The sequence below is a fragment of the Rhipicephalus sanguineus genome, chromosome 2, assembly GCF_013339695.2.
Source record: "Rhipicephalus sanguineus isolate Rsan-2018 chromosome 2, BIME_Rsan_1.4, whole genome shotgun sequence".
Lineage (NCBI taxonomy): Eukaryota > Metazoa > Arthropoda > Arachnida > Ixodida > Ixodidae > Rhipicephalus > Rhipicephalus sanguineus.
Window position 1 is genome coordinate 37080493 of NC_051177.1, and position 27568 is coordinate 37108060.

A 27568-nucleotide genomic window follows, 5' to 3' on the forward strand; every position below is an offset into this window, starting at 1 on the left:
TCATATGCAACAGTACACTGCAAAATGAAGTTAAATGTGAAGACAAATTTACTATGCAGGAGTTTAAATTCATCCAAAGCTGAATGTGTCTTGCTCTTTGTCAGCCACTAGTCGATACAACTAACAGAAACAAGTGGTGTACACAATTGTATACATAGCGACTCAAAGGGTTAAGCAACAATAAGTCTACAATGCAGCGCCAGAAGGCACATGTGTAAGCAAAAGAAATAATCTTACTGCAGTTCTGGTGGAACACTGGCTGTTTAATGCAGCCTGAAAAAAAAAGGCATAAAAAGGCATGCGTATGTTGAGCTTCAGATGATAAGCCTATAAAACCCACTATGCTCCATCCTACTAATCAGTAGTTGGGTAGCAAGTACTTACACCACTTTCTTACCAAACTATTGATTAGTCGGACGGATACCATACTTTCTTTTACAATTCATTATGTAAAGATCAATAAATAATTAGTGGGCAGATTTTTTTTTTCTTTAACTCCTTCCACTTTTGATATTCACTACAGGGCCAAGGAAATTACACACAGCATATTTGTTGGCTGTCACACACTCACCGCTTAATCTCCAAAGTGCCACCAGGGAAATGAAGCATGAAGACAAAACACTTTGCTTCATTGCCACTAGCTTGCAGCTAAACATTTCAAAAAAGCAAAGGCAGTAGGCAACAAGGCACAAACCATGCAAGCCACTACAGAAGTGCTTACAAGCGTACAGCAATCCCTACCTCATTCAACAGCGCCGTCCATTGATGTTTAGTATGGTGCAGGGACACTTCTCACATAATGACATCTGAATGCCCCTGAACAGCTGCTGCAACAGTGGGCACAAATAAACTGCTTTTGCAAGAAGAGAACATGCCAGCTCCAGTTAGCAGGAGACAACTAGCAAAACAGTCAAAATAAAAGAAAAATAATTGACATCGTAATATTACGGAGCTCTGAATTTTATATGCATAAGCACTGGTTCAAAAGAATTCAAAATAGCCTTAGGCAACCCAGGGGATCAAACTACAAAACACAAGTGCACGTTAACGCATGACACCACATTGCCTGCAGTGTTTATCATTGCATTCCATTTACTATTACTATTATTTCAACATGAATCAAAACAAACTAATCAAGCTTTCAATTCTTTTTTCGTAACATGTCACCGATGCAAGAAACACACAAGAAGGCGCAGCTGGTTTAATGTGGTTTACTGTACATTGATTTGAATGCGCCACTCCTAACAATGGCACTCATTTTTTCTTCTTCTTCTTCTTATGCTGTTTCTCTTGTGTTTCTGTCTCCTGAGGACGTTTGTTGATGCTGCAATTTGAGAGAAGGTTGCGATTCAGTTCATTAACATGTTAAAATCACATTGGAAGCACCGAAAAGTTGTCAATATAGAGCGAAGGAAGCAAGAAGCACTGGCACCTTGACACTATGCATGGCTGGAGAAAATACAGTCAACGTCCGATTTTTTGGACTCCCTAGGGACCGCAAAATTGTCTTAAAAATTGGGCAGTCAAAAAAAAAACGAATTCATGCTTTTTTATTCCACTCAAGCGGTCAAATCGCCACAGCCACGTCCGAAGTAGCTTTAATGCCTCCCAGTACAATTATCAGGCATTTTGGTGCGCGCCCAGGCTCTCGCAAATACATTCGGTACCTGCCGCAAACCGCGCTTAACTGCGTGCCAACCTCCACTTGCAAGTTTGCATCTCGTGATGAGCGCCGCTGATACCAGCAAAGCGCGGGATAGATTACGGCTCTCTCGCATGGAGCATTTGGAAGCGATGACGCGGAACACAAAGACTGTGGCGGGAGAACGGACGACTCGTCCGGCTTTCCCCTATGCGTGTGCGCATGTAAACGATGCGTACACACATCGCCGAATCTCCGACGATATGCAGCATTTGCTGCCGTGTGAAGCCGATCGTTTCTAGTTGTGTGCAGCACATCGCCAACTAAGCTGACGCCGTCACTGTACTGTTGCTGTATCGTACGCACGCATTTATCATGAAAGTGTTGGTGATGCGCACTTTGTTCCTGACCACACACGGGCGCAGCAATGCCAAACTGGTTTCGTCCGTGAAGGCAACGCGTCCGTGCGGCACACTTAGCGGTCTTGCACAAAGAGGCAGCATGAATGGCGGCACGGCGCGTTTGGGTTCTCGCCTATTAAATGCGTGTAGTATGCATTCATCCGCGCTAGGCCACATACACTACCGGGCAGTTAACTGAAGATGCTCATCGTAAGCGTTGTCAGCGATTAAGCCGTACTGGCACGTTTGCCAGCTTCCGCCATCAAGCCTCCGTGCATTTCCGCTGCTTATCCGTAAAGACATCGCCGCACGACGCCGTGATAGCAGCCCCTTTGAATTTCTGGTCTGCTTCACCCCATAACGTTTTGGCATTGCGGCAAAGCTGACTTTCTGACTCTGCTACTGTCACAAACAGATCGACTCACGAAAGCGCTGGTTCTATGAGATGATAGACGCGGCAGAGGTGGGGGCTTCAAATAATGGCTTTCAGACCTGCAATTTGGGCAGAAAATCCGAAAAATCGGACGCGGAAGAGTTTCAGCATCCGAAATTTCGGATGTCTAATACATTGACGTCTATGGGGCTGGTGACGGTGCCACGAAAGCGTCCGAATTTTCGAGCATGTCCGGAAAATCGAGCGTCCGAAAAATCGGCAGTTGACTGTATTGCGGCCAATTTCAATGCAACCCTACTAATTCATCCTTTAAGGATATATTTTATTGGCCCTAACATCGGTTAACAACCAACCCCTATGTAGAAGTATCGTAGATCCTTATGCATTACCCTTCCCCAAAATTTATTGCTGTAAAATATTTCCATGTGCCAAACAATAAATCCAGCACAAAAAAAAATGTTAGGAGCTTTACAATCAGTTGACCCAAAACATACCAAACTCTAAGGGGATTTAAGGCCAGTCGTTGTCATAGCTCCATTAGTAGAGCATCAGGCATGTAATGTGAAAGATGAGGGCTTTAATTTCTACCGGCAGCAGGTTGTTCTTTCGTCCACTTTCATTTACTTTTACCTTACCATTTTATAACCAATGCCACAGGTAACTTCCCCTATGCTTTCCTTTCCTTCACTGTCATTTGGCAAAATGTCAGCAGTTTTTTCTGATACATACCCTGGCTGCCTTCCCCTTCATAACTTTTAAAAAAACACACAGACATTATTAAGACGAAAAGTTCATGACCAATCTTGTGTGCTGTGAAAAAAATGCATTTCTACAAAATATTATACAATATTTCACGGATGATGTCTCAGCAAAATAAAGTTCTCTGCTATTCTGGTTAAAGGCTGTACTGTAATGTCGTCAGGCAATAAACACCACACATTGGGTGTTTCACCGATACATAGTACTAACAACGGGAAGAAAGACGCGCCGATCATGTTGCAGAACACGTACCTCTTTATACTAACAAGTTGCTTGCCAGGTTGCTCCAGAGCACTCTTCCACTCAGACTCGGAGCCCTTAATGCTGTACTGACTGAGATCCATCTGCTGCAACTTCTTCAGCTCCCTCTTCTGTCGATCCTCAATTTCCTTGGCTGCACCGGCCTGCAAGGACAATGTGAATGAAGCGAAATGGTAAAGGGGTAATAAATAAGAAGACATGAAAATGCAAGCCTTGCGAACACATTTATTCAGGAAACGAAGTACTTGTCACTTTCATGGGCGAAACTTCCCAACAGCATTTCCCTTTCATGTCTCAAATATGTAATGACAAGAACCACTTGCCTGCCTTTATTGTTTTTATGACAAAACAAAAACCCTTTAAAAATGTACTTACTGAAGAGCATGTGATGTCCTGATATTTGAGTGTGAAGTTCCTGAGACAAACTCTCCCTTCTAAAGCTCCCTACAGGTCTTGAAGTTATCTAATGATTATATATTTTTATAAGCAAAATGAAGAGAGACGTGGACTGTATTTACAAGATCTATAAGACTAAACACTCAAAAAACTTTATAGCCCTTGAATTATCAGTCACTCTTGAGAAGAAGCATCTCTGCATGATAAACAGCAATGAAAACTGCATGCAAATTAAACAGAGATGTATAAAGCAGGGTTCGTACAGGTTTCCAAGAGAAAAATTCAAGGACTTTTCAAGGACCTTCCAAAAAATTTAAGGAACACGATTGTAGTTAACGGTAAATTTTATTGCACAACACAAATGATATCCACTTCACTTATTGCACAGTTTCACTACATTAGAAGCTCTGAGGCTCAGGGCATGTCTTTCAGTTTTTTTTCTATTTGTGTCTTAATGCTGCAAAGTTCATCGGTCTTAACTTTCGCAGTCTTTCGCAGGCTGTTGGATTTCACTACATGTCTGATGTCCCCAGTCGCTTCTGCCTTTTCAGCAAAGCCATCAGCTGAGGTTATCAAATCAGCAACAACTGCTTCCAGTTTCTTCCTCTTCGGCTGCATACATTCAAGTTCCTCCATAATCAAGCGTCTTTTTGTTTGATTAGCATTTTCTTGGCCCTTTTTCTTTTCTGATTCTAAGTGTGCACCATGGGTAGCCAGCGCTGCCCAGGTGGCGCGCCTAAAATGTACAAGCTGCGCCGCCCTGGCGAGCTAGTTGAGAAACAACCAGTAATACAAAGCCGCCGCGAGGCGTACGACGGCACGTTTCAATGTGCCCTCACATACCTCGTGGCACGTTCAAACCAGTTCAAACGCATGCTGAACGTCATTCGACACTACCGCGGCTTTTGCTCGATGTGCGTCGTTTTGTAGGTACTTTGGATACGCGCTAGACTAGCGAAGATCGGGACACTTCGCTGCACTGTGGCGCAGCGGGCGAGCAGCGATGCCACCAATTATTCTCCGCTGATGTGTGCGGACGGGTACCTTCGCGAGAGTGTGCTGTCGAAACGATGGAAGCTGTCATTGGCAATGAGAAGTATGTCTATGACGTGGAAGAAGCTGTTTTTCGAAGAGACAGCGCTTGTGACCTTTCGGCGAAGTGCCAAGCACCGCACGACGTAAACTTACAGGTAAGTGTGTTCAAATAGCGCTAGCAAGCTCGACAGTGTATGCAGTGTGCTCGTTGTGCGCCCGCTTTGAAATAAAATTAGTCCCTCAGGCAGCACTGAGAACATTCGGCTCAGTGAGTTACAGCTGTTTTGAGCGAGCATATCACAATTACGTAATCTGTAGTACAGCTCTCGTAGTATATTACAGAAGCTGTTTCGCTGCACGCTTTACTTTACAGTGTAAAGACTGCGATATGAGCATTTACTGGGCACATGCAAGCCGTTAAAAATTTTTAACGGCTTTCATGTGCCCACTAAATGTTCGTATCGCAGTCTTTACAAACAACGTTTTTGAAGTTGACGGTGAAGCGCGAAATAAATGTAAAAAGGCCGGTGTAAAGTGGAGATCAGTGGTGTTAGCGGAAATACAAACATGTCGCAGGTCTCGTGCTTTAACGACGTCGACTCGCCATCGTCTGCAGACCGTTTGCAAACTTGCGATCGGGCGTCGTCTAAGCCTGATACTTTAAAAAAATGCCTTTGAGGAACCTAGTGCTAATTGACTTCGTGGTGGTTCCGAGTTTGACATGCAGTGTGTGATCAGCAATGAAACATGCGTAGACAACACGGTTTTTCTAGCGGTCATGGACTTGTAACCGGTGTAGAGCTGTGCACATGACAGGGACGTATAATACCGTTTTATTTGAATGTGACGCGAGTTTTTTTTTCTGGATTTTTGCAACCTAAAGTCGACCCTCGCGTTACAATCGAATACCGAAATTTTATTTTTTTTTCTTGCTGGACATGTCATCCCTGGCGTTACAATCGTGGTCATGTTACAATCGAGTAAATACGGTATGTTTAATGTACGGCGCGATGCTTACGCAACCTAAGCTGTCATGTGCTTTGACTTTTTCAAGGCCAGTTTCAAATAAAAGATCTGTGATGTTTTCCAGAGCGCCAACCCATGTGCATCAGTGGAAAGCAAGGCCGAAGGGAGTCAACTATGCTCTGGAATATTTTTTTTTTCAGTTATTAAAGACATTTTTGATTGTGGCATTTGTGAATACAACAATACCGCTGGTCTCAGACGCTTCTTTTTCCTCGTTTGATGATCGCGCACGGGGGCATGGTTCACGTTAGCGGCCACTCGTATTTGTTTGTATGCCCGAGTGTTTCCGGCCGTTCCCGGCAGGGCGGCGCACCCTGTCCGCGGAAACTCCAGCGCAGGTTCCCTATAGTGCTGCCTCGCTGCGAACACAGCCAATCTGAGCTCTTTTGTTATGGCAACATTTAAAATGCCACCTGCCCTCTCCACTGAGTCACATATGACCACGGTGTAAGAATATACTCAGGTGATGACACTCTTCCCCCAACGCATGGGAAACCGCAATCCACGCGTGTCCAGATAATGTTCAGATGACCTGCAGTTTCATCGGCGCCGTCTTGGAGGGTGCTACGAAAAGCAGGGCAGTCGTCTCCATAGCAATGCGCATGCTGCTGATAATGTGCATTTTTCTGTGCCACTTTGCTGGATAATGTGCATCTGCCAAGCGGCGTCGAGGGGCGAAGTCGAGAGAGCAGCAGGAGAGGGCACGGAGAGCGCGGCGGCGATGACGCAGCACAACCGTGATTCGGCTACTCGCGGGCGCATCTCCGCCTCAAGCCATTAGATGGCGCACCGCTCAATGGACCGACGACCGAACATTTTCTGGCCGCCTAGGCGTGCGCAGTGTCAACACCTGAATATTCTTACACCGTGCATATGATACACTGTGAAATATACGACAAGCCCTTCAAGTTCTCTACGGAGATTTGGCGGTTGACACTAAACCCCCGTTCAACACTTGCTTGTCCATGGCTAAGAACAAGAAGGAGATTGACTGTTTTCCATAGCTCTTTGTAGGAGGGATGGAAGCTCAAGAGTTCGCGAAAGAACTCATCCAGCCTGCTAACGCTCCTCTCAAAGAGGTGAAGCTACTGCTTAAACTCTTCCAGCATTTCGGAGTACTCTAAAAGTACACATTCCCGCCGGCAGTCGCTCAGTCTTCCTGCCATGGTCAAGGTGTCTAGCACCTTCCTTAGGCCCACCAGGCACTGATCCGGCTTTGAGCACATGAGCCGTGGGTCTAGAGAGGACAGGTCTCTAACCAAAGATGACTTCGGAGGACTTCGTTCCAGTATTTTCTTGGTCACAGCTGCCAAAAATTGTTTGCACTCCATTCTGAATTCAAATGCATCCTTTGCACTAGCTTTTGAATCCTTCAGTGCTTGTTCACACTTGGGACCAATATCCACTTTTTCATGTGGAGCGTGGTTAATGGGGTTATCAACCTCCACCCTCAGCAGACCGCCAACTCCTCCCAATGACGACAACACTGAGGCTTTCATGAATTTTGAAAGGAACTTCCGCACAATACTTTCAAGGTCTCTCCCAAGAAAGAAGATCACGGGCTTGTTGGACTGAAAGTCTTTTAAGAATGGCTGAATAATCGATGCGACACAGAGGGCGAAGTTCAGTTTTGCCAGCGTCAAGGAGTTGCGACAAAAGCTATTCACATCTTCAAAGGATGCACACTTCGGTAAGCTCACCGGCTTGCTTCTTGCGGACTCCACACATTTTTTCATATCATTCCAAAGAAGCAAAGCTCTCTCAATCACAACTGTGTTTTCCATTCATCGATGGGACACAAATGGCAGAGGAAATTTGTTCTGGTTAGTCAGGGTTGAAAAATCATCCCTTCGTGCAGGCGAGTCATGGAAGAGTGCACTCGTGCGTGACAGCAGAATGTCGATGACCCACTTAGAGGCTGCAACACCTGCTTTGTAGACATTATGGACAGTATGGAGGCCACATGTCCCCCACGTCCCCAAGTCGACACATTAGACCTGATGGTTTTTCTGAAAATGAGCTTGCATGTTCCTGAAAAACTTTAGGTTCACATTCGGCCCGTCCATAGAGATCTGAAGAATCTTGCCAAGTGGCAAAGGCTCCAAAGCCTTCAGAAGTATCTCCTGCATATCGTCTGCCGTGGAGTGCCCCATGAAAGCGGAGGTGTAGTACCTAGTGACCACCTTGTGTGAGGAGTCCCAATATCGCACATGCACATCCATTTGCTTTTCTTGCAGGAAGTCGTTCATTGACTCGTCGAAAAGCACGATGTAATATTCAGACTTCTGTACCTCTTCTTGCAAGCACGACAAGAAAAATAGCCTAAGTCCATGGCACGCAACATGCACACATTTTTTCTCGCTGCAAGAAAATGATTTAGCCACCTCGCTGTCAGGAAATATCCGCTTGAACAAGTCGCCGGTTTGTGCCGACGATCTGTACGAGTAGTGGGAGGTAATCACTTTCACTGTCCACAGAATTTCCGCATCGGTAACCACCTCGTGCGACTTGCAGGCGCTGCTTGGATCGGTCGCTTGGGATGGAGCCGACCTAGTGGGCCGCTCACTTGTGCTTGCTGTCAGGTAGGTCTGCATCAAGTTTCCAGCTGCCATTTTCATAATTCCACAGTGCTTTGTACTTTTTTGCGTGGCTCTTGAGAGCAGATTCGCCCATAGAAGCAATGTCGAAGGTCTTCTTGCACAATGTGCATTTTGCACGGTGGGGGTCAGATGTATATCCGGCGCAATCCAACGCTTATAATCATCGTTGCCTAGCCAAGCGCTCTGGAAGTTACATTTCCCAGAAATGACTCCAAATTATGCCACCTGCATGCACGATCATGCGGAATTCAACGCGCGCCGCAACCGACACGTGCAAAACAAAACACCACCGGAGCACGAGCAAGTACTGACAAGCTACACAGCGCACAATGTGGCCAACAGATGCTGCTGAGGTGGCTGAGGCTAGTGAGAGTGTGCTGTATTTTTTTTTAGCGGGTTGCTGTGGGATACCACTAAAACCGAAGCCAAAAGAAAACATTTCAAACAGTAGTAAAGTCTACTGCAACAAGCGCATTCGTGCAACTTTTATTTTTTTCTGGAGAGCTCAAGATGCTGTAGCCTCACTGTGGCCATCAGCTTATGGCTTCTGGCCAACCGAAACCAAACCAAGCCAGATAAAAAAAAATGGTGCTGCAGGTGCGCGCACACTGACCTCCATTAAAAATGGCTAGACGGCGCATTCTCGCTCTGCGAGGCGGGCGCTTGTGAAGCCACCAGAAGGTCCCCTGTTTGTCCCGGAAGCTGGCGTCTTCTGTCCGTCTCATTCGCGCAATTCCAATATTCTCGGGTGGCAGCTGTTGTTATGATTGTTTTTCTTTTTTATTTTTCAAACTCTGCGATTACGCCTCACTTTAAACGCCGACGAACGCTACACGAAAGATGACAGACGCCGTGCCGACACCGTCCGGATATGGCGGAGTGCTGAAACGTACAAAATGCGTAAAAAGTAATGCGACTTTGAGGTACTTACGCATGAAATGTCTTCCCTGACGACTTTTCCGGTCGATTCGTACAGTTTACTGCGCTACAGGCAGGTATTTCTTTAAAAAAAGAAGAGAAAAGCTCTCTTCCGGGACAAAAACAGCGGCTTCCAGTGGCTTCACGCCCGCGTGCTTGATGCGCCATCCAGCTCCTCCTAGTGGAGATCAGTGTGTGCGCATGCCTCGATCTCACCAATCTAATACAGGTGGTTTGACCGTGTCTGACTTCGACGTCGCAATCGCGGTGTCGCGGAACACGATAAGCAATGAAGTTTGCACGGCACCACGCTCAACTGCTGTGAATTGCAAGTCGTGCAATCCGACCCTGACAAAATCCCCAATATTCGAGGGTTTTCAAGGACCGGAACGAAATTCCAGGACTTTCAAGGCATTGAAAACGAAATTTCCGATTTCAAGGGTTTTCAAGGATTTCAAGGACCTGTGCGCACCCTGATAAAGGGCCCTACGAAAACTACAAAATTTCAAGCTGTCAACGTTTTGCCACTATGGTCACCACTCACGAGTTCTTCGTTGAGAGACTGTAGCACAGGCTGCAGGTTGGCAGCGGCACCCGTAGTACGTGGCAGTGCTTCATCGAGAGTCTTCTCAAGCACACCGCGCAGGAACTGGGAGCACTTCCTCATTACCCTGTTGAAGAGGCCCAGCAGTTGGGTACATGGTAGATCGAGCACCTTGGCCAAGGCATCCGCAGTGCTGTGCTGAAGCCCCAGGCTCAACAGGATGGCCTGTAGCAATCAGAGACACACAGGCGAAAGGAGTTTTGAACATTTATCTGTATTCACCATAATTCAATGGGATGTCTTTTTCTCATTTCCATTTTATAATATAGTATGGTATAGTATAGTATAGTATAGTATAGTATAGTATAGTATAGTATAGTATAGTATAGTGTAGTGTAGTGTAGTGTAGTATAGTACAGTACTATAGTGTACTATAGTATGGCACTCATAATGTCACACTACGATCATAACTTCTCGTGGATATCTTTTTCCTTCACTCATATGCTCAAGTCTCCTATTATTGAGTGACATTGCACCAGTGTTCTTCATTGCACCAGCGTTCTTCTCACTACAGCAAATAACTATAGTGATTAACAACCTTTTGCAATGTGCAATGTAGACCACAAAGGAAGCAAGCTAGGCCAACCTGCTAGTATCACTAAATTCATACCGTAAAATGCCGAGCAAGCGGCCCCCTCCCTTTTTCGGGAGATCTGAAATGAGCGCCAGTGACCAAGCAAGCCCCCCCCCCCCCTCCCACCTACCTCCCATGCGGCCACTTTTTTTTTTTCAAGACAAGCATCGCTTGTGTAAAATGAACCACAAGAATGAGTACACTGAATGTGTATCTAATCTTTATGAAGTTTCATTGCCATGCGGCCGGTCGCATATTGGTCAAACCGGTCGCTGCTTCAATGGTTTGACAGTGACGATGGGTAATAAGAACAGTAAATAAACAAAGCATTTCATTAGAAACATGGATGGGCATTTTCTTATTTTTAGTGGCTCTCCCGCCGCCATCTTGAATTTCGGTCCGGGACCGAGCAAGCGCTCCCCCTCCAAATCTGGTCGGATTATCCTTTACCGTAGGGGGGGGAGGGGGCACTTGCTCAGCATTTTACGAGAAGTTCAAGTTCCTTGTGCCAAATGGAAACAAACAAATGCTCAGTTTAGTGGATTTACGTGGGCATTACACTTAATTTTGATGGCCCTCAAACTAACACCAATCAGGAAAATCCACTTAGTTATTGCACTCTGAATGAAGTCAATAGAAAACAGCGTACCATGCAAGCTACATACAAACATCTAACTACACAACGACATTCGAGAACCTGCTGTCGAGTAGCAAGTGTAAAATATGGACTCACAGACTGTACGGCTGAGAGGTGCATGTCCCCAAGAGTCTTGAGGAAGTACTGTTGTGCCAGTGTTGGAAGCAGATCGGTGATGAGGTGGTGATCTACCAAGTTCTGCGAGTACAACTCCAATCGTTTGATGTCATACACCGAGAAGAGACGCTCCACTTCCTCAAGGGTCAGAGCTGCAAGGTAACAGTAGGAAAGCACAAAAAAAGATTTTAATATGTACTGAAATCTTATGTGCCTAAACTACGATATGATCATGAACCATGCAGTACCGGAGTACTTCACATAACTTCTGCAACCTGGGATTCTTTGACATGCACTTAAAGGGGTACGACACAAAATTTCACGGCCGAGATAGCCTGTGGGATCGATTCCCGTGAACATGCGTATATCATCTGCAAACTATCAACAGCGGACATAGCTTGGAAGGTATTTTACATGAATTTTGAAGTTTGTGTGCGCGATCGAGCACACACACCCCCCCTCGGAAGTGACCCACAGTGACCCCCCAACTTGCCTCACATCACCTGCAGTCAATACAACAAGTTATGATGACCATAGCCACCATTCTTTTTTTGCCGCATTTGCTCCAGCAGAGTACTGCGCGGCAGCTGCTCGCCAGTCCGTGGCCGCGGCGCAAGCGTTGAAAGTTTTGTGTTTGGCAACAATGCTGTCCTCTTTCCTGTTCAAACGGACTTCTTGATGCGTACCATGTGGAAGTGCGTCACAGTTCTGTGTGCTGACGTGGTCGAGCATTGCATACGCTACGTGGTGATAGTTGCAGCCGGCGGCTTGTCGTTTTTGGAGTTCTCTCAAACCGAAACTGAGAGTGGTCGGTAATGAGAAGCCTGTAATTATCTATCGCACACAGCAGCAAACGATGTGCCGTGTTATGACTAACAGGCGCTAAGCAACACACTGCAGCAAAAAAACGCAAGGCCAGAATTTTTGTGTTAGTGCCTTTTTAAATTTAAGTGCACAAGCATCTCTGCATAGCATACAAATTGTAGAGAAAAGGGAGAATGACAGCTTGTTAGCTTTGCATACGTTCCTCACTAGTCTCACTGCATTGACCATCTACAATGTTGCCAGGCTACCTTATCATATATTTTTAAGCGTAAAGTGCACAATGTAACGTTCTGCTTTAAGGACACAAAAATCAGTGTTTCCTGCTGTAGCTGACAAAAAGGAAAGACAAACCCATGCAGCAGTGAGCAAGGTGAGCATGCGCAGCAGAAATTACGTGCTCTGTAAAATTAAAGCCAGCTCTTCAAGAGTTAATTCTAGAAGGTCTCACCAGTAGCTGGAATGGCGTCATCGACAGGGTTTCGCAACACACTAAGAGCGGTGGCCGGTGCCAGCTCTCGAAACTGGTAGCCGAGAAGAAAGAGGAAGCGGCGCTTGAAGTCCTTCCACAGTTCTGGCAGCCATTGAGCACTTTCTTGCAGGCACTTGAGCATGATGCACGAGTGCTCCCCTGTCAGGTCATTCTGAACATCAAAGCAAGTCGTACAAGAAATAAGAAGGGGGCGGGACTTAAAAGCAGGTACATTAAGAATCGGACCCATTTGTACAGTGAGAAAGTGCAAGCTTAAAGGCCACCTGCAACAAATTTTTACTTTGTCTAGCCTGGTTTTAAATTAGCAGTAGTACTACACATTATAAAAGCAACATTTATAAGGCTCCTTCTCAAATACTAATACCTCTTTTTTCAAAATTTTTGCAAAATTGTAAAAAAAATTTTTTAAATCAAACCCATCCAAGTTAGATTTCAATCTCAAATATAAAATTTCCATGGAGGAGCCTTCACATCTAAACTATCTTAGACTAGCCTTTCCTACATAGTCCAATATATCGCACTGTTTAGGTTGGCCTCTAAGAGTACATTTTCAGAAAAAAGTTTCAAGTGGTTAGAAATGAGGAATAAGAAAACTATAGATGAGGAACTTGTCTAGTCATGCAAAAATAAAACAAAAGCACTGCAAAGGAGAGCTAAAAGTTCAGGAAGACTAACAGAGTGCTTACAAAACATTAATTAACTCGACTACAACTTTAAGATACAGCTTGAATGAATTTCAAGTATAAACGAAATGCTAGCAGTAGTCATTATAATAGTTGAGCCGTTACATATTTTCTTCCTGCTACTATTTATTTAATGTTATTTTTAAAATCTTCTCACGTGCTACAACAGCTGATAAGGTATATAATGTAGGCAAATGAAAAGCTGATGCTGATGTACTCACAGGGGTTTGTCTGACATATACAGGAATGTAACCTGCTTTCTTCCAAAACCTGAGAAAAAACAAACAAATGCATTTGCTCAAGAACTGTGCATACGAAACTCATAGGAACAAAAACAAAAGGTTATGAATGCCACCACTGTGCTGTGCAGCAAGACCCACCTGATTTAGTATTTAGTGTGAACACACATGACAACAAATGAGAAACAATAGTGAAACGCAATGCTTATTTACAAAAGAAGTTACACAATTAGCTACGATGTACCACCGCCAAACAGAACACTTTCTCTCTCTCTCTCTCTTTTTCTTTTTTTGTATGAGCTAGTGCGGACAAAAGTAGCTGGAACATAGAAACAGCAGCATATGGCCAAACGCCATTCCTGTGCCTACTAGAAGCCTTGGAAAGAAGTAATAATAATAATAATACGTGTTCGGCTTTTACGTCCCAAAACTACAATATGATTTTGAGAGATGCTGTAATGGAGGGCTCCGCAAGTTCCGACCACTTGGGGTTCTTTTACCGTGCACCTAAATCTAAACACACAGGCCTCCAGTATTTTGCCTCCATCAAAACGCAGCTGAAATGACCGGCAATTGATCCCACAACCTTTGGGTCAGCAGTCAAGCACCATAACTACTAGACCACTGCGTTAGGTCCTTGGAAAGAAGGTGCAAATTGGATCACACACTGGCTATCGGTACTGGCCTGCACAATCCAATTTATAACTCCTCCCGGAGGCTACTGACAACAAAGCAAATGATTATTCTAATGCAGGAGCCAGTTTTAAAAAATGTTCACGGTTCCACACTCACTTCAGCAGGTCAGCCGTGAGGCCATACGAGACGCCCAGGTAGTCGAGCTGCTCAGCTCGCTTCTCGCTCAGCTTGAGCAGCAGTGGTGGCAGTGCCTTGCGTGGCTCCAGGCGCTCTATGCCTTCCCCATCTTCTTCAGCCAGTGGCACACTATCTAGGTCCGTGTCTGGCTTCTCCTCGAGACTTGGGATGTTTCCCAGGTAGTACTCTGTCAGAAGCTCCAAGGCACGCAGTCCGTAGCCCATCTGTAAGGGCCATAGTTTGCCGAATAAAGTGTGGTCACGAATGCTCCCAGCAGAATGTTACATTTTACTTGGTTGTTAACACGAAAGTACAAACACGGGTGCCATCACCGTAAATGATGCCAGCGTGTGCGACTCAACACAGGCCGAGCACTCAGGTGGGTGACTGGTGCTTTCTGTAGCTTGTAAATTGTGCTTCTGTATTATTTCTTGTCTGCAGCCATGGTAGAAACTGACGCTAATGTGACCTGCGTCTTCGGCCATTTACAAGTTCGATGCCACTTGCATAGGCCCAATTAATTTTTTAGTATTAAGTATGCTGTGTATTATATATTCTAAAGAAGTCAAACATTGAGCCTAGTATGCTTTAAGAAATCTTACTGAGGCATAAGGGCTGAAATCTTGTACCGAAATCCATAATGTCATAGTGACATAACGAGACAGCATATCACCACAAATTAAGAAAAAGGAACTTCTACCTTGGCTTTCTCATCTCATAGTCAGCCCATTAGTGCTAGATTCAACGATGACAAAGTTATGAAAGACTACTTTATCAGACTGAACAGATTAGTTTCTCTTTGGTGTCTCTAACGTTTTACAGTAAAAGTTGTGATAGTTTTGATGCTTCTGGCACTTGGGTCTAGAAATATCTTGCCACAGTAGAATTTAGAGCAGCAATCCATTTTGAGGACTGTACATCATGTTGCACCATGCATCACATTTTACGACATCACTTGCTCCTTTGGTCAGTCTGTATAGATTTCATGTCACATTGTTGGACTATTCCCCATCATAATGTTTACAAGTAGGACATTTCAATCCTGTGACATGTGCCTGGTGGTATGCAAGCTAAAAGAACTATATTTTGAGCATGCACTGTCATTTATGAAATTACCACCTAGCTGAAAGACTTTGAGGTGACCATGGTTTTACTGCTTTCCAGATTAGTATACTAACCCCCGTACTCAGAAACGCTCCTTCACTTGAACTTGACTTGCCAACGCCTTCAACGCATTTCGAACGCGCTGCCTTTAGGTTGTGCCAAGGCAGCACAAATGCATTTCGAATGCGCTGCCCAAGGCAGTGGCAAGTCAAGTTCAAGTCGAGGAGCATTTCTGAATACGGGGATAATTCAAAACTTTATCTACTCAGCCTTATTACTTTGGGAGTGACAACAGATAACACGTGCAGACATCTGCAAAGCTGGCTTAGCCAAAATTCCATTCAAGAATGAGAATATAAGAAGCTGTAATCTTTGTTGGCTCATTGATACATTCTGAAGGGCAGGAGATATGTGTGTTAATTTTGTTAGCTAGGGCACACTCCTGCTTAACCTGTTAAAAGCCTAAGTATACAATCACGCAAAACATAAAACCACAATGTCACTCTGATGCCCACGCAAGATTCAAGAAAAGTTGGTGAGAAATACGACTACAGCTATTATAGATGCACACTCAATGTAATAACTTAATGCCAACATTTGCTCTACCCATGTACAACAGAAAGATAAAGATATAAAGTGGCAAAAGCATAGGTCAAGCAGATAGACAACAAGCACAGAGAAAAATATTCACCCTTTGGTACTCCGGGTGAGTGGCAATCCTGACAACGCGAGCTCCTGCAAGACCAGCAAACTCTTCGTCTTGAAACTGCATAAAAAAGAGGGAAGGAGACCGCACACGTATAGATTGAGAGAAACATTAACTGCATGACCAAGTACGAGCTTTACTGTATGTACTGAAGGTGTTCGCAGCTACGGCTTAGGCATCACAGGAGGAGTGAAGACCTGGTTATAAAGTTCCGTACTTTTACGACACTATTTAGGAGCAGATTCATTCCACTTCACTGCAATTTTTCAGTATGTTGAATACTGTAACAGCATTCATCATATATAGTCAAGTCAGTCAGTCAATTCTGACAATAAGTAAAACCTCGTTTATCCGAATCTCGTTAACTCGGAAATTCGGTTAACTCGGACTCGTGGCGCGGTCCCGGCAAAACTGTGTGTACTTGAATGGTGTTGAATGCTCGTTAATCCGGAGGAATTTAGCCTCGCACCAGTTAACTCGGACAACTCCGGAGTCGGGACTCCATGCTTTCAGTCGCGCAATCTCGGTGGCTTGGAGGTTCAAGCACTCACTGCTTGCCGTAACTGACGGCAGAACCAGAGTTTTGAAGAAACTGAAACTGAACGAACGACTCCAGCAGGATATGATCATGACAATAGTAAATGAGAGGGGGGAAGTGGCTAGGTGGCACTAGTCACCACCCCGCGGAAGCGCTTGGGCCGCCGGAGCATCCAGTGTCTACGCCTATGCCTACGTGTCTACGCTGCTGGTTTCGTGTTGTGACTTCGCGCGTAGTGTGCGAGCTCGTGCATATTGCATTCTCCGGCTGTGCTTGTGCGCATTGCCGCCGCCGTCGCACTTCACAGTGATGGCGACCGTCACCGAAGTGAAGCAGCTACAGCAGCCAGCAAATGATCTAGAAAGAAAGGTGATGATATTGAATGACATGAACGCAGGTGTTTCTCGACAGGAGATAGGTCTCTCCTTCCTAGTGGTGTCCAGATTGTAGACTACGTCGCCGTTGCTGGTCCGCTGACTGACGATGACATATTATCGGAAGTGCTTGAAAAGGATCAGAATCACTGTTCCGACGATGACAGTCAAGATGAGCCGACGCGACATCGCACCGTGCAGGAGGCCGCCGAAGCCCTCGCTGTCCTTGAGTTCTCTGTCAGTTCTCGCGACAGCGAGCGTGCGCACCACCACCTGATGGGTTTCAAGATCGTTCTAGCACAAATTCCGACGACGAGGCAGACAAAAATAATGCAGTTTTTCACGAAATAAAGGTTTGTCTGTGCCGAGCACATTTTCCTTTTGTTTTCGTGGTCCATTCGATAATCCGGAATTCAGTTAACTCAGACATTTTCGCCGGTCCCCTGAGATCCGGGTTAACGAGGTTTTACTGTACCGAGGATTCAACATGTACACAGTATTCTTCACCACACACTGTTTACAGTTTCACCTAGCTGTCACAAGATCACTAAGACAATACCATTAGTTTCAGTGGCTGTACTCGTGCGAACTACTAGTATCCTGAAAGCCCGCAGGCCAGAGACCAGACCTTGTCAATGGATGAACTTTTCTTCCAGAGGCAATAAGGCATGTACCATACCTGTTGTGACACAGTCCAAGGAATCAAGTCTCCGTGAGCTCGCCGTCCACGAGCAAAGCTGTCGGAAACACTTGACTTTGATATGCCACCTTCATAGCAAACCTAGCAGAAAAGAGAGAGAGAGAAAGAAATGTTTCGCTCAGTAATGAGAAATGTACAAAAAGCTTGTGTGAACTTCCATATTTGCAATGTTTCACAAGAAACTTGAAGGCTGAAGACAATTTAGATGGTCTGATAATGCTATGTAGAGTGATTGGATAACACTGATAGAGGGGTGGTCTGATTAGGTGGCCCAATAACACTAACAGAGTGCTCGTGCAAGCTTAAGGAAATGTGCACTGCGATACTTTGGCACTGTGTGGTCTGTGGGGTGGGGGGGGGGGGAGATCTGGAAACAGTTGTATCTTCGTGTGGTTAGTGACATTGATGCCTGGCAAGTGAAGAGGTGTGCCCCTAGACATTACAGCCTACTTCAGAATAAAATAGCCCTAATGTACGATCAAGAACGAAATTTCATATTACTCTCGGTTACCTGCAGGACACAGAGCACTTGTGGTAGAGCCTTCGAGTTTGGGTGCACTGGAGCCAATAACACAAAGAGATGATGTGCTGGTGCATCTGACAGCATCTGCAGGTCATTGGGAGAGTTCTTGTAATGCGAGGCCACGTACAGGGACACCACCTGCTGCAGAAAGGCCTCAGAGGCCTTGTGGTAGCTGAACAGGGTGTCCCTGTTCACGTAGAATGTGCCAAGCAGTCAAGGAATAAAAACTGGTGACATCACTTAGCCTAAGCTGTTATACCAGCATTGTATTAGTCATGCGAAGGAGGCTAGAGCTGTGGCTAGCAGCAAAATGGCTTCACCTTTATACTCTAACTGATGGAGACTTCAGTTTGATAATAACATACAGTCAACTGGCGATTTTTAAGACGGCCGATTTTCCAGACATGCTCGAAAATTCGGACGCTTTTGCGGCACCATCACCCGCCCCATAGACGTCAATATATTAGAACGTCCCAAATTTCGGACGCTGAAACTTTTCAGCGTCCGATATTTCGGACTTTCTGCCCAAATTGCAGGTCCGAAAGGCATTATTTGAAGCCCCCACCTCTGCCGCGTCTATCATCTCTTAGGTTTGAACCAACGCTTTCACGAGTCGATCTGTCTGCGATTAGCAGAGTACAAAAGTCAGCTTTGCCGCAATTCCAAAGCGTTATGGGGTGAAGCAGACCAGAAATTCAAAGGGGCTGCTATCGCGGCGTCGTGCAGCGATGTCTTTACGGATAAGCAGCGGAAATGTGCGGAGGCGTGATGGCGGCAGCTGGCAAACGCGCCAGTATGGCTTAATCGCCGACAACCCTTACGATAAGCATCTTCAGTTAACTGCTCGGTAGTGCATGTGGCCAAGCGCAGTTGCATGCATACTGCACGCATTTAATAGGCGAGAACCCAAACGCGCCGCGCCACCATTCATGCTGCCTCTTTGTGCAAGACCGCTAAGTGCGCCGCACAGACGCGTTGCCTTCATGGACGAAACCAGCTCGCCATCGCCGCGGCCGTTTGCGGTCAGGAACAAAGCGCGCATCACGAGCCCTTTCATGATAAATGCGTGCGTACGATACAGCAACAGTACAGTGATGGCGTCAGCTTAGTTGGCGATGTGCTGCACGCAACTAGAAACGATCGTCTTCACACGGCAGCAAATGTTGCGTATCGGCGGAGATTCGGCGATGTGTGTACGCATCGTTTACACGCGTACACGCATCAGGAAAAGCCGGACGAGTCGTCCGCTCTTCCACCACAGTCTTTGTTTTCCGCGTCATCGTTTCCAAACGCTCCATGCGAGAGAGCCGTAATCCATCCCGCGCTTTGCTGGTATCAGCGGCGCTCATCACGAGATGCATTCTTGCAAGTGGCGGTTGGCACGTAGTTAAGCGGGGTTCGCGGCAGGTACCGAATGTATTTGCGAGAGCTTAGGCGCGCACCAAAATGCCTGATCATTTTACTGGGAGGCATTAAAGCTATTGTTTTCGGACGATTTCGCGGTCCATAGGGAGTCCGAAAAATCGGTCGTTGACTGAATAATAATAATTGTTAGGGTTTAACGTCCCAAAACCACGATATGATTATGAGGGACGCCGTAGTGGAGGGCTCCGGAAATTTTGACCACTTGGGGTTCTTTAACGTGCATCTAAATCTAAGCCTCAAGCATTTTCGCCTCCATCGAAAATACAGCCCGCACGGCTGGGATTCTATCCCTTGACCTTTGAGTCAGCATTCGAGCGCCATAACCACTAGACCACCGTGGCGGGGCTTCAGTTTGATGTGGTGGTGTAACACAGAAAGGAGCTGCAACACAATATTTTGAAGGCAAGACATTATCATGAAATATTTGTGTGTGGCAGTTGATAGCTTGAAGGGACACCAAATGAAAACGCTAGCTGAAACCCGCCCATACCACGGATGACCTAGATTCATCCACGTATTTCTGGTGACAGCAGTCGCAGACCAGCTCAGCTCATCGACGGTTGCCTTTTCTCGTACTGCCTCAGATGAGCTGGCTTCATATCAGCGTTTTACCGTACGCTGGTAGATGGCAGCACACATTCTGTTATATAGTGAAAGCAACTGTGAGTTCACTTTCACGAAAGAACTAAAGCATGTTGGCAAGAAAGGTTCACAAAAAAAATTCGCCCACTTTGGGTCATGCCTGGGCAAAACATTGTAGCACGGAGAGAGCTATTTTAGACCGATAAAGTATTCCTTTCAGCTCTGTTTTCATTAATGCAACAATACAGTAGACTCCTGTTAAATGGAACCTGAAGAGACCAGGAAAATATGTTTCGTTTAACCAGAGTTCCGTTTACTGAGAGATGAAAAGGGGCGCAGAATTCAAGCACATAACCAATCATGTTAGAGGCAGTTGTTCCATTTAAGCAGCAATTTCATTTAAGAGATTTTCGTTTACCGAGAGTCTACTGTAATATGCTTATTCTTAAAACAGAGAACAGAGTCAAACATAGAAACAAGAAAACATAGTCAAAGTACTTTCTTCCAAATTTCTAGCAGAACTGTCCCTGTTCTACAAGCGCTCCTCCCACCTCCTATTCACGGAGAAGAATGAAGCAACAAAATTTTGCATGACTGCCCGTTCAGAGATCCTCCTGCTTGTGTATGCACACTAAACAATAAGTACTCAAATATCGAATTTCAAGGATATAGTTGGCAGTCCTGTGGTGGTGGGCAGCCAGAAACCGGGGGCACAGATGCATCCAGGCAGAGAAGCTGGTTAAGCCATTTTTCAACAGAGTCTCCAGGCTTGTATCTGATGGACTCATTCAATGACACCTCATACAGAGTTCGACCTGCAAAGCAAGACATGGATGACAATGTAAAGCCACTTCCACTTGGACAGCACAGTTGAGGAAAATATGTTTTCAAAGAGAATTCAGGTAAACTGCCATTTACGCTATAATCTTGCATTATAAGAACATCATAGCATATATAAGAATTGCGGTACTTAAAGAAAATAAATAAGCAAGCAAATGCCATAACTTAAAAGCACATATGACATGGTCAGGAGGTTTACCCTATGTTAAAAAGAGTCATTCAATTGTCTGCTACATCCCGAGTCTGGAAATTAATACTAATACAGTCGACGTCCGATTACCCGGACGCCCGAAATTCCGGACATGCCTGGTTTCCCGGACTCATCTGTGGCACCGTCAAGTTCCCCGTAGAGTCAATTTATTACAAAGTCCGAAATTCCGGACGCTTATAGCCTTCGCCATCCGATTTCCCGGACTTTTTACTGTTAACCGCCGACCCAAAGTCACCACCGACGCCGCCATTTTGGTTGTTTTCATTTTCATATCCTTGAACCCGCGCATCAGCAGCAACGCCGCACCGCGCCGCGGCTGCCGTAACCTCGAAACCGCACGTGTCAATCCGTTGCCAGCCGTAGCTTAGCCAAGCCAAACCTCACTGTGTTCGTTTACGTGTTTTGTCAGCTGTGCCAGCTCTGCGGTCGTGTCTGCGGTTGATCGTTTGCTGCTGCGCGCTACCTTCAGTGATCACGTTTCCCGACCTTCAGCATCCACCGAGTTCCTAGCTGTTTCGTGCTGCGCTTTTCGTCGAGCGGATTCGCCGTTTACAGCAATGGCACCGACTGCTCCTTCGTCTTCGTCCGCGCCTTCGAAGCGCACAAAGCCACCTCGTAGGTGACGATGACGAACTGCCATCCGCGGACGTTGCCTTCGACGATCTGCGCGCTGGCGGCGTGTTGATTCCAGCCGAGATAACCCTTGAGGGCTTCGCCGACGCTGACAAAGACCTCGAGCTATGTGCGGAGTTGACCGATGACGAAATCATTCATCAAGTTACGGAGGATTCCGATGACCCCGACACCGAGAACGAAGAGCCAGCTCCTACACAGCCAACGAACACGGAGTTGACGCGAGCACTGATGACACTGTCATTGGTGTACAGCGGCAACATGATGTTGACTGAAATTGAGGCAGACATAATCGCGGGCAAGCGGACCGTGCAAAAGAAAATAAGCGACTTCTTTGCGCCCAAGTGCTGACCTATGAGGTAGTGCCGGCCACGTCGTATTTTTTTTTTTATAAACGGCTCTTTTCAGAGCCACCTAAACAATGCATAGGCTGAATTGCTATGGGAATCTTGTACTCCGGCTGTGACCCTCTCCGTCAGCGAAAAATACCTACCAAAAATGTGCGTTTTCACGTGCATTCGTTTTTCCGGACTGCCCGATTTTCCGGACGTTTTCGCGGTCCCTTGAGGGTCCGGGAAATCGGACGTCGACTGTAGTAAAGACATAAATGCCACCACTGCACACTCCTTTCAAACAGGCGATGGTACAATAACGATATTATCATCATTATAACGTCTAGCAGTCGCACCACAGTTCCCAGACACAATCTCATTAGAAAAGTTACCAATGGGCCCCTTTCCCACCCTGTCTGCACAAGTAAGACCCAGAGAGTCCACATTAGCTTACCTCCCACGGACTTGCTGTTTTCATTTGATGCAACAACAGACTGCTGTCGGAGCTGCTGAATCAGCTTCAGGGACAAAGATCGCCCTGTGCCTTCATACCTACAAGAAAAAGGCAGCACAAAACGCTTATGTCAGGATGCAAACGTAGTTGACGTATATATCACGGCATGCTAGCAGATAAAAAAGCTATGACGGCATCGCGACGACTGCATGCGTCTAGCACCACCTGCTAAGTTACGGTTCCAAAAACTACTTAATCTCATAGCCAGTGCTGCGTGTGAATTATACCTACACAATGGGGCAAGCAGTGCTAGCATTGAACGCAAACATGGCTGTTCAGACAGAACTACGTCACGAGATGTCAGCAAGGTTGACAACCACCGAGTGCGGATACAAAACCAGACAGCATAGTGGCGGGCAAGTGAATGCTCATGCACTTATTTGCTGCACCTGCCAGCAAGTGCTTCCAATACCCCTTCCAAAAAAACATGGACATTCAAGGAATGCCAGCAGGCCGTACATGAAGCCCAAACACGTAAACTTGGACTGCATTTATGCAAAAATACATTGTATTCCACTGCCTACCCATTGATGGTGGATGAGAGGAAGACCAGGTAAGGGCCAAGGAGCTTCTGAACCAAGGGAAGGGGAATGGCCGCCGCTTCATCAATCACCAGAAGTTCAGCTTGGCCAAGCAAGTGTGCATCCGACGGATGCACGTACTGAATGACCTGCCGGTGGTCCTCGTGAGACACCGTCACGCGCACGACCGCCTTGTTCAGCTCAGGATTGGTCGACTGCACCACTGCGTAGTCCTGGTGCTCCTGTGAAAATAACACACACATGATAGGTATGATAGCAAATGCGTGTACAAAACACTAGCCATTGGATTCTACTAAGCATCTTGAGTGGTCACTACAACTGCTTCAGTGAATTACAGCGCGAAGTAGCTAAACAGAACTACATGAAAATTACCACCGAAAAGTTGCATTGCTTATGCACCAATGCAAAATTAAAAAAGAACTTGAAATTATAGTCAGAAGAAAAAAAGATACAGGAAGGAGAGTTAAAGCAACTGGTTCCGCTGATTTGTGTTTTTAAGCTCAAACAATCATGCCATACCCGTTCAACAGCTAAAAAAAAGGGCCACATTTCAAGTTCTAAAATAAAATATGCATTGGGTAACAAAAGCTAATCAATTTCTACTTAATAAATTAAATATTTGCTCATTCCTAGAATACATGCTGCTAGTACAGAGTTCAAATGAGTCTAGAGGATATGTGTAGAGTGGTATGGCCCCCATGCTACAAAAACTCAACGTTATAAAACCCAACAAGCGCCAAAAAGATTCCATGAAGTGATGGGCATACCTCATACTTAAGTGCATCGAAGCCTTTGAGGACAAATTCAAACAGTGTTTTCAAGTTCTCTGGGCTGGGTGCAGTGACAAAAATGTTGGAGTAGCCAAATGCCACGGCACCAGCCACAGCCAAGCCCAATGCGGCCGATTTGCCACGACCTCGAGCTGCCGTCACAGCCACGGTGGTCCGGAAAGTCTTCTCTGTAATGGCGTCAACAAACTTGAGTACTGCTTGGGCCTGGTCGCAGGTGCTGCAGCAGTTGATGAGCACTCCAAGTGGCTGTGTGTCTTGCAGAGATTCCTTCAACTCTGACAGCTCTTGGGCCTCCTGGTCCTGAGAACAGTTATTTATCATCGAATCAGAATCACTCAGTTAGCTCGCGTTGCAATCAAAAGATAAAAAGGTTTATAGACTATGCTTATAGCAGCAACAACAACAACAATAAAAGAGCAACGGATGCAGATGTATGTTCTTCTGTGGTACTCCTTCCTGTCCTACAACCTTTAGAAAGGAAAATGCATCTATGGATCAAGAAGCGTCTTCAACAAGTCTCTAAACAACTGTGACCTGAAAGTCTTGTCAGTTGATGTTGACAGAGAGAGAGAGAAACAACTTTATTTATCCCATCTTAAGGAAAAAGGCTGAGAGAAGAAAGTGAGGAATCCTACTCTCGGGATGCCTCCTCTACCACCTCAGCCCACCTAAGGATAGCCTCCTGAAGTGCGGAGTTGCAGCTGTGCATGGCAGCCTCCCACAGCTCCTGTCTACCTAAATATCTACTAAGGCTTGGAGGAGGGGATTGATTCTTACACTGCCACATAATGTGGTTTAGGTTGATGTTGAGGTTCGGGGCAGCTGAAGCTCGTTCGAAAGTGTGTCTGCCATTTGTTTTATCACCAAGAAACTGAAGTTAGCCTTCGCGTAGCTGCAAGCGTAGCTGCAGCTACGCGAAGCTGCAAGGAAACAGCATAGCTGCAAGGAAAACTACAGAATACAAGAGAAATCATCCCTTCCTCACAAAAGCTCACATTTCTTTGCCTGCATGAAAATGATTCCTTACATTCTTGCAAATTGGTGGACTCAACAAAAGGTAACACTGGAAGTGTCGTGAACTACGTGAATGAGAAAGGTGCTTGTCTCGCTTAAATGTAGTCATTATTAAAGAGAGATGCAATTGCAGCTGAAACTTGGGCTAGTTGGTCTTGACTTAAATACATATAGTGGAACAAAACAAGAACAGAGAGATACACAGTGTCCTGTGTGTATCTTTCTCTGTCCTTGTTTTGTTCTGTTATATTATGTATTTAATGCAATTGCACATTTCATAAAGTGAGTTCTGTGATTGCGCATTTCAGTTCACCAAGTGCACTACTACCGTTTGCTGCCAGAAACATCAAATGTGCATTTTACTACAGAACAGCCCTCACAACTTGTTCAGCTGCTTCAGCAAATAAATGTGCCACACAAAAAAAAATTGTAAAAAACAAACTGCCCCTCCATCAACAAGATTGTGACGTGCTTACCAACAAAAATAAACATTAGCTCAGCAAGAACAATATATGCAATGATAGAATTTATAAACAAAATGTACACTGCACAAACACACATAGATGCAGTTGTAGACATGAAAGACTAGAAGCACAATTTGTTCACTGTAAAGAGTAGCTTACCTCAGCAGCTCGGGATACAGGAGTTATGTTTGCGGCATGTGATGACACTGGCAAAATGTTGAGCTGATCGTCGACCACCAGGCAGGACTCACAAGAGCTCAACGATAGAATGAAACGTTCATTGAATCGCCCCACAACATCTTTGTGAGCTTCCGTGCGGTATCGTGAATGAACATCCTGCAGAAAAATGGTGTCAAAAACAACTGAATTTTCTTATAGCCCTTGTTCCCTGCACACAATCTAATAAAAAATTAGTTTTGAAAAGAGAAGTCTACTGACGTTGCAATGACATCTCAACGTCAACAATTTCGTTTAGGAAGAGGCAAAGAAAACTTACCATAGTGAGCGTGTAAAGCTGCCGTAATGATGTGATTGACTGTAGCAACAGGACCACAAGGCCACCACCTTCAATGGTCTCTATGGTCCTCGCCAATATGTTGGGGGTCATGGCCTCGAAGTCTTGAAGGACCAACATTCCATAAGTGTTTCCAAGTATCTTATGAGTCTCACTACACAAGAGAAACGCACAAACATTACCACGCATCTGCCATATCATTAACGAATGCAGCAGTCCCAAATTCCACTTTTTAACGTAGGCTGCCAGGAAACACCGACTTACTGGTAATAGCAGTAGCGGATGTTCGTTGCTGCAATGAATAACTCAAATGGGTCTTCCTCATTGACATCCAACTTGCCACTTTTTATTTTCTTCTGCAGTTGCCTCATTCGCTTTTTCCTGTGACTAAAGAGATAATGAAAGTTGGCGTAATGTTTGTGAACACGAGGTCAGTACATCCACAGTACGTACGTACTACTGAATAGACAATGAATTTCACGTGTCGTGGCTATGCGATCACAAACGAGGCGTTACTTACGAACTAAATCCCAGTTCCTTCTTGTAGCACCACAGCACGGAGGGACGAGCTTTGACTGTCGTCTTCGAGAGCATGTGGTGGAGTATGACAACCTTTGCGTGGAAAAACATAGGCGATCGATTAGCACAAGCACAGCACAACGCAAGCATTAAAAAGGCTGCATTATTGCCCCGATATTCCTTCGAAACAGTTTCCACAATGCTCTCGATTCTCAGAGGCGTTGCGTGCAGTTTTTAGAAGCGACCAACTCCGCATGCGTAGAGATACCTCAGCGCACGGACTGACTTCCGTGTTGCGTTTGCACAGGTTAATAGGTGAGTGCAAATGAACGTAATGAAAGCAGTCCCTATAACTATTTGTCTTAAAAAAAAAAAAAACGGGCTCCCAGTTATGATAGCCGCGCGGAAAGAGTGGCACAGAAACACGTAGCGAACACATTTACCTGGTCACGGCCCTTTTCCCCCACAATGACGAACATCGTTCGGTGGCCCGTGTGAACTCCATTTTCAATGAGTACACGTATCCGATTATCGATCTTCTTGCGTGTCATTGCTGGTATTTATCGCACGCGGCCGCATACAACACACACTACACGTGCACGCTATTAGCGGCGACAACAAGCGTGATGGACGGACGGTGCCATGAGCCATGATTTACGAGTGACGTCATACCTCTTTCTACTCTACTTGGGCTATTTTCTAATAAGCGTAGAAAACTTTGTAGGCCTTAGGTCATACAACGTTGAGACAAAATAGATATAATAAGCTTTTTTTATGAGAAGTAACCATCAAGCTTGCTTATACAACAGTTTTGCAACATTTTGTACG

The 27568-nt window shown here is 45.5% G+C and overlaps 1 protein-coding gene across 1 annotated transcript; it reads right to left on the minus strand.

Moving 5' to 3' along the window:
• Nucleotides 1-1176: 1176 nt before the first annotated feature.
• Nucleotides 1177-27375, minus strand: LOC119382750 (RNA cytidine acetyltransferase). Its single transcript, XM_037650582.2, has 19 exons — nt 27184-27375; nt 26742-26833; nt 26486-26608; nt 26204-26375; nt 25867-26043; nt 24206-24529; nt 23421-23659; nt 22837-22934; nt 21037-21181; nt 18348-18561; nt 17816-17917; nt 16210-16284; nt 14394-14638; nt 13584-13632; nt 12638-12830; nt 11344-11516; nt 9977-10201; nt 3449-3600; nt 1177-1324 (listed from the first exon to the last, which is right to left on the minus strand). The coding sequence occupies exons 1-19, from the start codon at nt 27289-27291 to the stop codon at nt 1255-1257; spliced, it is 2976 nt and encodes a 991-aa protein (XP_037506510.1). The 5' UTR covers nt 27292-27375; the 3' UTR covers nt 1177-1254.
• Between the last annotated feature and the right edge of the window lie 193 nt (nt 27376-27568).

Excerpts from the sequence above, each read along its gene's own strand:
- LOC119382750 (XM_037650582.2), bottom strand. The coding sequence starts at position 27,291 with ATGACACGCAAGAAGATCGATAATCGGATACGTGTACTCATTGAAAAT. Across the intron at positions 17,918-18,347 it reads AAGTGCTCTGTGTCCTGCAG|GTTTGCTATGAAGGTGGCAT; the intron begins GTAACCGAGAGT and ends CTTTTCTGCTAG. Across the intron at positions 11,517-12,637 it reads TGACGCCATTCCAGCTACTG|CTCTGACCCTTGAGGAAGTG; the intron begins GTGAGACCTTCT and ends GTTACCTTGCAG.